This window comes from Ovis canadensis, chromosome 2, assembly GCF_042477335.2.
Source record: "Ovis canadensis isolate MfBH-ARS-UI-01 breed Bighorn chromosome 2, ARS-UI_OviCan_v2, whole genome shotgun sequence".
Lineage (NCBI taxonomy): Eukaryota > Metazoa > Chordata > Mammalia > Artiodactyla > Bovidae > Ovis > Ovis canadensis.
This window is the reverse complement of record NC_091246.1, coordinates 237783344-237797888: the sequence shown is the minus strand read 5'-3', so window position 1 is coordinate 237797888 and position 14545 is coordinate 237783344. Positions and strand designations below refer to the sequence as shown.

Here is a 14545-nt window from a genome sequence, read left to right as displayed (position 1 = left end):
GGCCAAATTATTGGAGTTTCAGCTTCAGCATCAGTTCTTCCAATGAATATTCAGGAATGATTTCCTTTAGGATAGACTGGTTGGCTCTTCTTGCAGTCCAAGGGACTCTCAAGAGTCTTCTCCAACACCACAGTTCAAAAACATCAATTCTTTGGCACTCAGCTTTCTTTATAGTCCAACTCTCACATCCATACATGACCACTGGAAAAACCATAGCTAGACAGACCTTTGTTGGCAAAGTAATGTCTCTGCTTTTTAATATGCTGTCTAGGCTGGTCATAGCTTTTCTTCCAAGAAGCAAGCATCTTTTAATTTCATGTCAGCAGTCACCACCTGCAGTGATTTTGAAGCCCCAAAAATAAAGTTTCTCGCTGTTTCCATTGTTTCCCAATCTATTTGCCATGAAGTGATGGGACTAGATGCCATGATCTTCGTTTTCTGAATGTTGAGCTTTAAGCCAACTTTTTCGCTCTCCTCTTTCACTTTCATCAAGAGGCTCTTTGGTTGTTCACTTCCTGCCATAAGAGTGGTGTCATCTGCATATGTGAGGTTATTGATATTTCTCCCAGCAATCTTGATTCCAGCTTGTGCTTCCTCTAGCCCAGCATTTCTCATGATGTACTCTGCATATAAGTTAAATAAGCAGGGTGACAATATACAGCCTTGACGTACTCCTTTTCCTATTTGGAACCAGTCTGTTGTTCCATGTCCAGTTCTAACTGTTGTTCTTGACCTGCATACAGATTTCTCAAGAGGCAGGTCAGGTGGTCTGGTATTCCCATCTCTTTCAGAATTTTCCACAGTTTGTTGTGATCCACACAGTCAAAGGCTTTGGCATAGTCAATAAAGCAGAAGTAGATTTTTTTTGGAACTCTCTTGCTTTTTCAGTGCTCCAATGGATGTTGCCCATTTGTTCTGTGGTTTCTCTGCCTTTCCTAAATCCAGCTTGAACATCTGGAAGTTCACTTCCATACTAAATCCTGATTTAATATTATTTGGTGATAAATATTATCTCTAAAATGAGAATAAAATTGAGACGAAAGATAATAAAGACAAATAAGATCCCAGGCTGGTTATGCAATGACTGCTTCAGATTTCCTTGTAGAGTTCATTCCCTTACAGAAAGCAAAATTATCTCAAGTAACTGAACGTAGCAACTTCTCTGTGATTGTTGTTGTTAAGTTGATAAGTCGTGTCCAACTCTTTGCAACCCCATGGACTGTAATCCACCAGGGTCCTCTGTCCATAGGATTTTCCAGGCAAGAGTACTGGAGTGCATTTCCAGTTCCTCCTTTAGGGGATCTGCCCAAACCAGGGATTGAACCCATGTCTCCTGCATTCTGCATTGCAGGTAAATTCTTCATTGCTGATCCACTGGGGAAGCCGGGGGCTCTTTCTAGGATATGTCAGATTGCTAAAACTGAAAGCTATTTTGGTTTTGGAGTAGATTGTAACATCTGAATACAATGGAAACAGATTTTAAATATCTTCAGGAACCCATAGAAAAATGGATATCAAGTGAATTCCCAAAGATTCCCAGAACAAATTCCATAAGGTAGAACTGCTTCCACTCAAGATCTTCAAAGTAAGGTTCTCCTGGATGTCTAGCTTGTCGCACTGATTGTCACATTCTCCTTCACGCTTTTTATCCTTTATCCTTGCTATTTCAGCTTTTCAATTTACTGGTGTAATGTCTGAAGCCTCTGACTTCCCCATTATGTTATCTTTACTGCTAATAATAACATTCCAAGACTGACACACTTATAATCACTACCCTAACTTTTAATTTAATTCTTCTGCAGTATTTCTAGTAGAGCCAATTTGAAGAATTTTTGAATACACTGTCATCCCAAACCAACTTCTTAAAAAAAATTATGACTTTAGTTGCAATTATGCTTCTAAAATCAGTATTAATCCAGATAAACAGCCTTAAGAAACATGAGTCTGGCAGCTATTGATTGCCATTTAGGGCAAGGATGCTACAGATCATTTACATCAAGACCATGACTTAGTCATGAGAATCAGCTTAAACCCCATTGTACTTTGTCTTTGAGAGTTATCCGTGGAGTAGGAAACCACTAAAACCCCCAAAGAACCTCAAACATTTGAAGTCATGAGTTATTCCCATAATAAGGTCAAAAGTTCAAACATTTAGACAAAGAAATCATTGATGGTGATACAAAACATGTCGCACCAACTTAAGCAATAAATTAACTCTCTATAGACAATAGATAAATGAAAGATTATGTTCCTGTGCTGGAAGAGGTGAATGTAAACATTCTTGGGGGATACTAAATAGATAGAGATAATGTACTAACAGTTCCACTAAAAATTAATCACATTTTTGTGCAGCTTCTGTGTTCTTTCTCCTGTGTGAGATTGTATCCACTACAACTGAATACATGGACACTTACAATCAAACAGCATGACCTCCTAATTGTGGAGTTGCTCAAGGTTTCTTGTCCCTTGCATTTTCCCAAAGAGTCAAGGTAAATGTGAAGACGGTATTTGAGAATTAACTGAAACTTTCATTGTGGAGTATTCCTAGAGTACAATACATCAGGAAACACCATCCTCCTGACACCTTGCAGCCCAGACAATCCTCATCTCCCTCACCTGGTCCATGCTTTGGTGGTGGGGGTTTCCCCAGGTGGCTTGGTGGTAAAGAATCTGCCTGCCAGTGCAGGGGGTGAAAGAGACATGGATTCAGTCCTTAGGCGGGGAAGATCCCCTGGAGAAGGAAATGGCAACCACTCCAGTATGCTTGCCTGGAGAATCCCAAGGACAAAGGAGCCAGGTGGGCTACAGTCCATGGGGTCACAAAGGGTTGGATACAACAGAGCACAGCACGCACAAAGTCCTGGCATTTTCCCAAAGAATCAAGGTAAACATGAAGACTGTAGTTCAGAATTAACTGAAACTTCCATTGTGGGGTATTCCCAGAGTAGCATCCATTAGGAAACCCCATCCTCCTGAGGCCTTGCAGCCCAGACTATCCTTATCTCCCTCACCTGGTCCACTTTTTGGTGGTGGGCTCAAGAATTCCTGAGTCTCTTCTTCATCACATATTTCGAAACAGGTGCCGCTGCCTTCTGATGAACAGAATGAAATCTCTTAGAAACCCAGTGTATGACCAATGGAAACCATAGTAGGAAAGCCCTACCAGAAACAACCAGGAAGACTAAGGTGGCTAAAGAATCTCCAAGGTGGGGATGTCCCAACGCATAGACCCTCCCGCCTTTGAGCTCAGCTGACCTGGAGGTTAACAAGGCTCCTGACACTATCACTGGAGGCTGAACATAATCTCACAACAAACCCATCTCACTCCCTTCTAATATAACTAATTTCCTCTGTCTTTTTGATTCTTTCCATGTGGCACCTCGTATTTCTTCTGTGTGTGCATGTGAAGGGGAGTAGGGTAGGAAGGGAGATTGAAAGAGGGAGACAGAAAAAGGTTCAATTAGTGAAATAGGAGTTGAAATCATGAATACCTTCTCCATCCAGTGGCTGACTGGGCAGCTCCTCTTGTTCTTCTTTGTCACTCATTTGGGAAGCTTCAGGGTCACAGGACACTGAAAAGACATGAGCAATGGTATAGAGGAATTTGTTTCCATGCAGGAATGTACATATGTACAGATTGGACATGTGGACACAGGGATAGGGAAGGGGAGGTTGGACTAATTGGGAGATTAGGATTGACCCGAAAATACTACCGTGTGTAAAATAGACAGTGGGAAGGTGCTGTATAGCACCGGGAGCTCAGCTCTGTCATGACCTAGGCTGGTGGGATGGCGGGAGGGATGCCAGAGAGGGGATATATGGATACTTACAGCTAATTCACTTTATTGTACAACAGAGACTAACACATTGTAAAGCAATTATACTCCACTTTAAAAAAAAGAAAGAAGGAAATGAGCTGAGCTAGGACGTTCAGAGCACAAGTGAGCTGCCCTTTGGGAAGAAGGACATCTGCTCCAAGGACCACACCTGAGATCCATCAAAGCCTGTTTTGCCTCTGTTTCCACTTTATTCACCTCGTTCTCCTGCCCTCTGCTTCTCAGACCTGCCTCTAAACATTTCTGCTTCTGCACTAGGAGAATAATTGTGTATAATTATGAAAATGTATCTTTGATTTTGTGTGCTCTCCCCACCGCCCCGGCAACATCTCCTATCTTTACATTTTTTCCTCAGTGATGATCTTGAACTCTCATTTTTTGCTTATTCTCTCCAGCTCTATTCCTCTAAGTAAGTAAGTGAAGTCGCTCAGTCATGCCCAACTCTATGCGACCCCATGGACTGTAGCCTGCCAGGCTTCTCTGTCCATGGGATTCTCCAGGCAAGAATCCTGGAGTGGGTTGCCATTTCCTTCTCCAGGGGATCTTCCCAACCCAGGGATCAAACCCGGTTCTCCCGTACTGCAGACAGACACTTTAACCTCTGAGCCACCAGGGAAGCTATTCCTCTAGGTCTTTCAAATCCTATTGTTGTTCTTTAGTCACTCAGTCATGTCCAAGTTTTGTGATCCCATGGACTATAGCCCACAGTCTCCTCTGTCCGCGTGGTTTTCCAGGCAAGAGTACTGGAATGGGTTGCCATTTCCTTCTCCAAGAGATCTTTCCAACTAAGAGACTGAACCTACATCTCCTGAATTGGCAGGTGAATTCTTTACCACTGAGCCACAGGGGAAGCCCCCACACCCTGCAGCAGGATTCATTTCTTGCCTCACTCTCTCTCTCTTAATCTCTTCCACTCCCTACTCTGTTTGAGAAGTGGAAGGCTCTCTGGTTCAGGCTCTGTTCTATTGCGATTGAGATGTTGCAGGTCTCCCTTTGGACTCCCATCATATGATGACATGACTTCCTACAAGCCTCACACAGCCACCACCGGTACTGAGATACTCAGGACACTGGTCTTCACCCTTCCTCCTACTTTGATCTCAAGGGGAAAACAAATATTCTTTTTTCTGTGCTTCTGTATTCTAATTGCTAAGGAAGGATAATAACGGTTTCCTGGGCTAAGAACTAAAATTTTGTGAGGAAATCTCACTTGCCAAAGTACTTTGAAAAACAATAAAGCACTAAAAGTGAAAGTCACTCAGTCATGTCTGACTCTTTGTGACCCCATGGACTATACAGTTCGTGGGATTCTCCCAGCCAGAATACTGGAATGGGTAGCCATTCCCTTCTCCAGAGGATCTCAATCCAGGGATCAAACCCAGGTCTCCACACTGCAGGCAGATTCTTTACCAGCTGAACCACAAGAGAAGCCCAAGAATACTGGAGTGGGTAGCCTACTCCTTCTCCAGCAGATCTTCCTGACTCAGGAATCGAACCAGAGTCTCCTGCGTTGCAGGTAGGTTCTTTACCAACTGAGCTATCAGGGAAGCCCAATAAAGCACTGCATAATCCAATAATCTGATGAAGAATATGTGGCAAAAACTGCTTGTGGGCTTAAGGTCATTGGTCTTTCTTTCTGACAAGCAGATCTCAAGGACCAAGTTTCTTTGGAAGTCTATCAATTATAGACAAATTATAACAATATAATATTACTATTAAACACTAGATAAATACCTACCTTTAATTCTCTATAGGAAATAAGAGGTGCACAGGAGTGAAAATCACAGTATTGAGTCTTTAGTGTAAACAAGCATACAGATTGTGGAGGAAAAACAGATTCTTTCTTTAGGACTGATCCTCTACAACAGAGGACGAGATGCTTGGATGGCATCGCTGACTCAATGGACATGAGTCTGAGCAAGCTCCGGGAGATGTGAAGCACAGGGCAGCCCGGCTTGCTGCAGGCCGTGAGGTCACACAGAGCTGGAGAGAACTGAGTGACCAAACAACAACTAGACCATGAGGAGGGAACCAGGGTCATGCTGTTCAGCTTTGAATTCAGACATCTGACACCTCGCAGCTCAGGGCTGACAATACCCCTTCCTTACCTGGCTCACATCTTGGTGGGGAGCTCGGGGCTTCCTGGGGCTCTTCTTCCTCATGGATCACATAACAAGCATTGTTATCCTCTACAGAAAGGAATGAAATCCCTCAGAGGTCTCAGTATACAACCAGGGGAAATCATGGCAAAAAAAAAAAAAACAAAAAACAAAAAACAAAAAACCTCATGGTGAAGACACAGGAGGCTCAGTTCTCTCCTGGGTGGGGCTGTCCCTGTTCCAGGCCATCTTGATCTGCCCTTGGAGTTCCCATGACCTGTAGGGTAGCTCCCTCCCATCATTACCACTGGAGGCTGAGAACCAGCCCCCTTCTCCCGTACTCCCTGTACATCTAATTCTTTCTCCTTCTTCCTCTTCCCACTGACTCTGCATATTTTTCTGTCTCTGCCCTTGTTTCCTCTGCCAGTGTCTCGAGATGCTTCTTTGTTTTGGTGCGTGATGTCTCCTCTGCTCCTTTTTTTTTCTTCCTCTTTCAGCCTTGACGCTGCTCTTTATTGCCTTTCCCCATCCCATTCTTCCCTCCATTTTTCACATGGACCACAGGGCCCAAAAGCTTCCTCTCATCAGCTTTAGTCTAAGAATCCTACATCACCTTTCTAAATCGCAAGCCTACTCATCATTCACAAAAGTTATTTTCCTGTTCCTAGGACTTCCAGAAGGAAGGTGAAAACGATTTCCTTGCCTCGGTGGCCATAACCTGCTGACAACTGCATTTCTATATGCACTTAAAATCACCCAAGTTCAATCCCTGCTCGAGAAGATCCCCTGAAGAAGGAAATTTTCCAGTATTCTTGCCTGGAAAATTCGAAAGACAGAGGAGCCTGGCAGGCTAGAGTCCATGGGGTTGCAAAGAGTTGGACAGGACTGAGCACACACACACACACACAGTCACCCAGGCACTCCTCCTTCGGGACCTCAGCCCACCTTTGGCACATCCTGGCCCCCTACCTTCTCCTCCCGGGGGTGCTGTCCTCACCCAGCTCCACTCACCTGTGTCCTTAGTCTCTCTCACAGTTTGGGGAAAAACCAAAGAGAAAATCGACACAATTTTTTGTGCACGTAAGTGAATATGAAGAAGAGAATGGCAAGATGAGAGAAGAGGAGAGTTTTTTTCCCATTTATTGAGGCAGTTGGGAATTTCGGTCATAATTACCTCCCTCCTCTGCTGGTAATAGGCTGAGCACCTCCTCGGCTTCTCCTTCAGGAGGCATTTGGGGAGCTTTGGGATCACAGGTCACTGCAGAGAGACAAGGACACAACGGACATGGAGGGCGATCAGAAACAGACCTCAGTGGGCTCGTGCCAACATGCTGGGACAGGGATATGTCTGCCCCAAGCTCTGCTCCTGGGAGCCGCAGGCTGGCTGTTTTTTGCCATCTACTTGCACCCCTTCTCCTTTTCTCTCCCTCTCAGTGTCTTATCCACAGTTCCACCTCCACGCAGCTCTGTTTCCTAGGTGTGCACCCATTTGATTGTCTGGGTTTCTCTCCTCATGTCTAGTTTTCATGTCTTGGGGTTTCCTGTTTCCTTGTTTTTCAGTGATAGTGTGTCTCTTTTCCTCTATTATGCATTCTAATTTTCTTACGCTAGATCACTTACAGTCCAAGTGGTTGGTCCATTTCCATGCTCCCTGTTTCTCAGTGATTTCCATTCCCTCCTCACCAACATTACTTTCTCCTTAACCAAAACCGTCTCCTGGACTCTGGTTCACTCCTTCAAGAACCTGCAGAACTCCTTGGGCTTCCTCTTCCTCTTTTGACCACACGACCCCACCCTGATTGTCAGAGGGCTTCACACACCGCTGTCCTCAGGGACACACCCAATTGCTGGCGCCCACCCTTCCTTTTCTACCTTGCCCTTGCAAAAATAACTGCCATGCCTTTCTGTGCTTTATTTCTGCGGCCATAAAATAGAGGTTACAACAGTTTGCACACCTGTCTTTTGGTCTTGTGAAGGTAAGAGGAGGGCTTGCACAACCCAGTAATCTGATGCAGAATGTAAAGTTTGCATACATGGTTTCCCAACCTTACTCTCTTTCCCATTCTCACCCTTTTCATGCATCTCTGCTTCTTCTATTTCTACCTCAGTCAGTGTCTTGCTGTCAGAATGTCTCGCTATTTCCTTTGTCCTGATTTGTTTCTTTTCCCATGTCAGTTCCCACCTACCTTTTCTCCTCCTTCCTTCCCTGATGCTGATCTTTATATCCCCACCCCATCTCTCAAACTGCTGTTTTCTAAAACTAAGGATCTGAAAAGGTCTCTCTGAGATGGTATATAACTTCCATGTGAGGGATTTCTTGGTGGTCCAGTGGTTAAGAATCCACCTTCTAATGCAGAGGATGTGGGTTTGATCCCTGGCCGAGGAACTAACAGCCTACATGCCAAGGGGCCACTAAGCTCATGAGCTGCAACTACAGAGCCCACGTGCTCTGGAGTCCACAGGCCACAACTAGAAAGAAACCCAGACATTGCAATGAAGGTCCCACATGCCACAAGTAAGATCCAATGCACTCAAAAATATACAAATAACTAAATAAATATAATTGGCATGTGGTTTCACAATTAGTGAGCAGATTAGACAGTGGAATGGACCAAGAAAACTGTTCCCAGAACAGGGCTAAGTGTGTGCAAAAGGCTCAGATGAGAAAAATCCATCAAAACTAGAATTACTGCAAAGTTTTACATGTACTTTAGAAGTCACTGCAGGTGAGGCACACATGAGGCTGGAGTCATGGAAAGGAAAGTAAGGGAAGGATTTACTCCTTATGACAAGAAGCACTGATTAAGGTAGGCACGTGAGGTAAGCCAATTTGCCTTCTCAAAGGGTCATCTGGGTGAGTTGGAGAGGATGGATGTGGTGGGAGGATGACTGGGGGAGGGTATGTGACTAGACAGAGACTGTTGCTCTGGCTCTGGTTCCAGAGAGAAGAGAGATCTGATGAGCTTTTTTGTGTTGAGAGCGGCAAGCAAAGGACGAGCAGCAGACATGTTCAAGGTGTAGTTGATTAAACTGCATGATTGATGGGTTGTGTGAATTGAAGGAGAGGGGAGAGACATTGATGACCCCTAGGTGACTGCCTGAACAGTGGAACAATAGAGTTCAATACTGAAACAAAGAACACCAGGAAAGGAGGCAGATGCGGTATCAAGAAAGATGGTCCACGCAAGTAAGGAAGTGTCTGCTACTGAAGTTTCCCAAAACCATCCAAATGGAGCAGTCTCACAGATCCCTGTACAAATATATCCAGGCACTTTGATGAATGAGCTTAAAAGACAAGTCTGGGCCAGAGATAGGAATGTGGGGATCGTTAAGTTATAGATTGAAGTAGACAAGAATGGCTGAGGAGAGGCCCCTCGCCTCTATTACAGGTACCACTTTGATCATTGGGGTAATCTGAAATCAGTCCTGAATACTCATTGGAAGGACTGAAGCTGAAACTCCAATACTTTGGCCACCTGATGTGAAGAACTGACTCATGAGAAATGACCCTGATGCTAGGAAAGATTGAAGGCAGGAGGAGAAGGGGACGACAGAGGATGAGATGGTTGGATGGCATCACTGACTTGACAGTCATGAGTTTGAGCAAGCTCTGGGAGTTGGTGATAGACAGGGAAGCCTGGCATGCTGTAGTCCATGGGGTCACAAAGAGTTGGACATGACTGAGTGACTGAACTGAAGTGAACACTCATTGCTAACACGTTCAACTCCTGGTTTTACAAGTTGCCTCCACACAGCAACCCTTCTTTCAGTTCCTACAACGTCCTCAACTGTCTTCTCCATCCCTTGCACACGGTGTTTCCTCTCTGCGGATGTCTCACTCATTCTCCTTTATCTTTCCTCTATGTATAACTGTCATGCTTTCTTCCACTCTGTCTACTTCTTAGCACTTTCCCTTTAGGGTCTTTCTCTTCATATCACTTTCTCTACCTGTTAAACTCTGTACCTTGTTTGATTACTGAGTTTAACTCCTTTCTTCTGGGGAACTCATTTCCTCGCTTCTACTTCTTCTCTCTTATTGTTAACTTTCTGTTTGCAGTGTTTCCACCTAACATTTAAATCTAAAAGTTAAAATTCTAGCCTTTCTGTTTACTTTGTCCATCTTACATATTCCTCCTCCATATTGTCAAAGTTCTCATCTTCTGCCACTGACAAATGAGCAGGAATCTTTCCTTCCCCTTGGCAGGCTGATTTCAAATGTCTTTCACATGAAGTTCCTGTATTACGATTATTCTCACTATGTCCATGTTCTTGGGACAGTCTTAGCGAAAGCAGGTTGAAAAGTATCTCCCTTCCCTGATAGCATATTGCAGCCTGGTTCTATTTAGATTTCATATCCATTTATTTCTTAATTTTTATTGGAGTATAGTTGATTTAAAATATTGTATTAGTTTATGATACCCAGGAAAGTGAATCAGTTATACATATATATATATATATATATATATATATGTATCCACTCTTTTTTAAGACTCTTTTTCCATATAGGTCATTATAAAGTATTGAGCAGAGTTCCCTGTGCTATACAATAGATTCTTATTAGTCTATTTTATATCTGGTAGGTGGCTCTAGTGGTAAAGAATCTGTCTGCCATTCAGGAGATATAAGAGACGAGGGTTAGATCCTTGGGTTGGGAACCCACTCCTGTAGTCTTGCCTGGAAAATTCCATGGACAGAGGAGCCTAGCGGGCTACAGTCCATGAGTCCACAAAGAGTCAGACAAAATGAGTGACTGAGCACACACATATATGTCAGTCCCAGTCTCCCAATTCCCTGTTTGAGACTCACACAGCCGCTACCTGCAGTGGGATACTCAGGACACAGGTGAGTCTTTGTCCTTCTTTCTATTTTGATCTCAGGGAAAAACAAGTATCATTTTCCTATGTTTCCATATCCTAATCTCTAAGGAGAAATAACTGTTTCCCTAGCTAAGTCCTAAAGTTTTGTAAGGAAATTGTGTTTGCCAAAGTACTTAGAAAAGAATAAAGCACTATATAATCCAATAGATTGATTAAAAAAATATGCGGCAATAACCGCCTTCTGAGATTTTGGGTCATTGGTTTTTCTTTCTGACACATAGATCTCAAGGACCGTATTCCTTTGGAAGCCTACCCAACGTTATGAAAATATATTATTAATAGTATTATTGTTAAATACTAGATAAACATCTATCTTTATTCTTCACAGGAATAAAGGGTACTCAAGAGTTAAAACCACAATATCAAATCTTTAGTGTAAATAAACATAAAGATTGTGGAGGACAAAAGACTTTCTTTAGGACTGGCCTACTACAACATAAGGACTTCCCTGGTGGCGCAGATGGTAAAGAATCTGCCTCCAATGCAGAAGACCAGGTCAGGAACATCCCCAGGAGAAGGGAATGGTAACCCACTCCAGTATTCTTGCCTGTGGAATTCCATGGATAGAGGAGCCTGGTGGGCTATAGTCCATGGGTTTGCAAAGAGTTGGACAGGATGGAGCAACTAACATTTCACTCTAAGTGGTAACTCATCTGTTATAACCAGGGTCATGCTGTTCAGCTCTGAATTCAGATATCTGACACCTTGCAGCTCAGGGCTGACAATACCCCTTCCTTACCTGGCTCACATCTTGATGGGGAGCTCAGGGCTTCCTGGGGCTCTTCTTCCACATGGATCACACAATAGGCCTTGTTATCCTCTGCAGAAAGGAATGAAATCCCTCAGAGGTCTCAGTATACAACCAGGGGAAATCATGGCAAAAAAGAAAAAAAACAAACAAACTCATGGTGAAGACACAGGAAGCTCAGTTCTCTCCTGGGTGCGGCTGTCCCTGTCCCAGACCATCTTGATCTGCCCTTGGAGTTCCCATGACCTGCAGGGTAGCTCCCTCCCATCATTACCACTGGAGGCTGAGAACCAGCCACCTTCTCCCACACTCCCTGTACATCTAATTCTCTTTCTCCTTCTTCCTCTTCCCACTGACTCTGCATACTTTTCTGTCTCTGCCCTTGTTTCCTCTGCCAGTGTCTCTAGACGCCTCTCTTTGTTTTGGTGCGTGATGTCTCCTCTGCTCCTGTCTTCTTTTTTCTTCTCTTTCAGCCTTGACACTGCTCTTTATCACCTTTCCCCATCCCATTCTTCCCTCCATCTTCGCATGGACCACAGGGCCAGAGAGCCTCCCCTTATCACCTCTATTCTACACCACCTTTGTACATCACAAGCCTGTCCATCATTCACAAATCTTATTTCCATATTCCTAGGACTTCTGGAAGGAAGCTGATGATCTCCTTGCCTCAATGGCCAAACTGGATTTTTTAAATTAATTAATTTATTTTGATTGGAGGATAATTACTTGACGATGGTTTTTGCCATGTCAATGTGAATTTTACATGCAGCTGAAGTCACCCCGGCACTTCTACTTCAGGACCCCAGGCCACCTCTGACACATCCTGTCTCCCTGCCTTCTTCATGCAGGGGCGCTCTCCCCACCCAGCTTAGTTCACCTTTATCCTTAGTCTCTCTCAGTTTGGGGGGAAAAAAGAGAAACTGACACAATTCCATGTGTACGTATGTGACTATGAAGAAGAGAATGGCAAGATGAGAAACATGCAGGATTTTTTTTCCATTTATTGAAGCAGTTAGGAATTTAAATCATAATTACCTTCTCCCTCTGCTGGTAGTAGGCTGAGCACCTTCTTGGGTTCTCCTTCAGGAGGCACTTGGAGAGCTTTGGGATCTCTGGTCACTGTGGAGAAACAAGGGCATGATGGATGTGGAGGGCATTCAGAGACAGACCTCAGCGCACTCATGCCAACGCGATGGGACAGTGACATGGCTGCCCCAAGCACTGGTCTGAGAGCCACCCTGTCTCCTGTTTCTCTGCCATCTGCTTGCGCCTCTTCTCCTTCGGTCTCCCTGCCAGGGTCCTGCCCACAGTTCCACGGCCACACAGCTGTTTCCTAGCTGTGCGTCCACATAATTGTTCGGGCTTCTCTCCTCATCTCTTGTTTTCAAGTCTTGAGGTTTTTGTTTGTTTGTTTGTTTGCTTGTTTTTCAGTGATAGTATATCTCCTTTTCCCTATTATCCTTTCTACTTCTCTTCAAGCACAAGTGATTGGATCCACTTCTATACTCCCCATCTCTCAGTGGTTTCCTTTCCCTCCCCACCAATATAAATTTCTCCTTAACTAAAATTTTCTCCTGGACCCGAATTCACTCCTTTAAGAACCTGCAGAACTCCTTGGGCTTCCTCTTCCTCTTCTGACCATGTGACCCCACCCTGACTGCCAGCTGGCTTCGCACACCACTGTCCTCAGGGACACACCCAGGATACTGGTGGCCACTCTTCCTTTGCTACCTTGCCCTTGCTAAAGTAACCTCCATGCCTTTCTGTGCTTTATTTCCCCAGCCATAAAATACAGGTTATGACAATTTGCATGCCTGTGTCTTACTGTTTCATGAAGGCGAGAGGAGGGCTTGCACAATCCGATAGTCGAATGGAAACTCTAAGGGACCTTGCACATCTTGTCTCCCAATCTTGTTCTCTTCGTCATTCCCAGTCCTTCTGCACATCTCTGCTTCTTCTATTTCTACCTCAGGATCTTGCTGTTGGAACCTCTTGGTACTTCTCTTTGTCCTAATTTTTTTCTTTTCCCATGTCTCTTTCCACCTGCCTTTTCTCCCCCTTCCTTCCTTGATGCTGGTGCTCGCCCCATTTCTCAGACTGTTACTTTCTCGAACTAGGGATCAGAGAAGGTATCTCTGAGATGGTCTATAATTTCCATGTAATTTCATCAGTTAGTGAGCAGAATGGAGAGAGGAATCGACGAAGAAAACTGTTCCCAGAATAGGACTAAGTGTGTGCAAAGGCTCAAACGAGAAAAATTCATCAAAATTGAAAGTACCTCAAAGTTTTACATGAACTTTAGAATCATTGCCAGAGAGGCATGCATGAGGCTGGAGCCATGGAAAGGAAAATAAGGGAAAGATTTAATCCTTATGATGACAGGAATTGTTGATTTAAGGTAGGCAAGTGAGATAAGCCAACTTGCCTTTTCAAAGGGTCATCTAGGTGAGTTGAAGAGAATGGATGTGGTGGGAGGGTGATTGGGGGAAGGTATGGACTTTCCTGGTGGCTCAGATGGTACAGAATCTTCCTGCAATGCAGGAGACCCGGGACTGATCCTTGGGTGGAGAAAATCCCCTGGAGAAGGGAAAGGCTACACACTCCAGTGTTTTGACCTGGAGAATTTCATGGAGGAGAAGGGGATAACAGAAGATGAGATGGTTGGATGACATCACCGACTCCCTGGACAAGAGTTTGAGCAAGCTCTGGGAGTCGGTGATGGACAGGGAAGCCTGGTGTGCTGCGGTCCATGGGGTCACAAAGAGATGGACACGACTGAGCGGCTGAACTGACTGACAGGTTCTCTAGCTGTGGCACAAAAGCTCCAGAGCACTTGGGCTCAGTAGGTGTAGCACGTAGGCTTATTTGCTCCATGGCATGTGAGATCTTAAGTTCCTCACCCAGTGATCGAATCTGCATCCCCTATACCGCAAGGCAGATTTTTAACCAGTGAACCACCAGGGAAGTCCCTCCAAGTGGCTATAC

The 14545-nt window shown here is 44.4% G+C and overlaps 1 protein-coding gene across 50 annotated transcripts in view; it reads right to left on the bottom strand.

The window, feature by feature from the left end:
- The window catches only part of SP140 (SP140 nuclear body protein), a 79470-nt gene that overhangs the window by 36995 nt on the left and 27930 nt on the right, over positions 1-14545 (bottom strand). For 18 of the 50 annotated variants that reach the window (XM_069578521.1, XM_069578523.1, XM_069578525.1 and 15 more), the window contains 6 exons: positions 12596-12679; positions 11552-11632; positions 7110-7193; positions 5945-6025; positions 3492-3572; positions 3012-3092 (listed from right to left, as the gene is read on the bottom strand). In XM_069578521.1, coding sequence (XP_069434622.1) covers positions 3012-3092; positions 3492-3572; positions 5945-6025; positions 7110-7193; positions 11552-11632; positions 12596-12679 — 492 coding nt within the window. The remainder of the gene's footprint in view (positions 1-3011; positions 3093-3491; positions 3573-5944; positions 6026-7109; positions 7194-11551; positions 11633-12595; positions 12680-14545) is intronic. The other 32 variants (XM_069578528.1, XM_069578533.1, XM_069578537.1 and 29 more) reach the window with 3 other exon arrangements.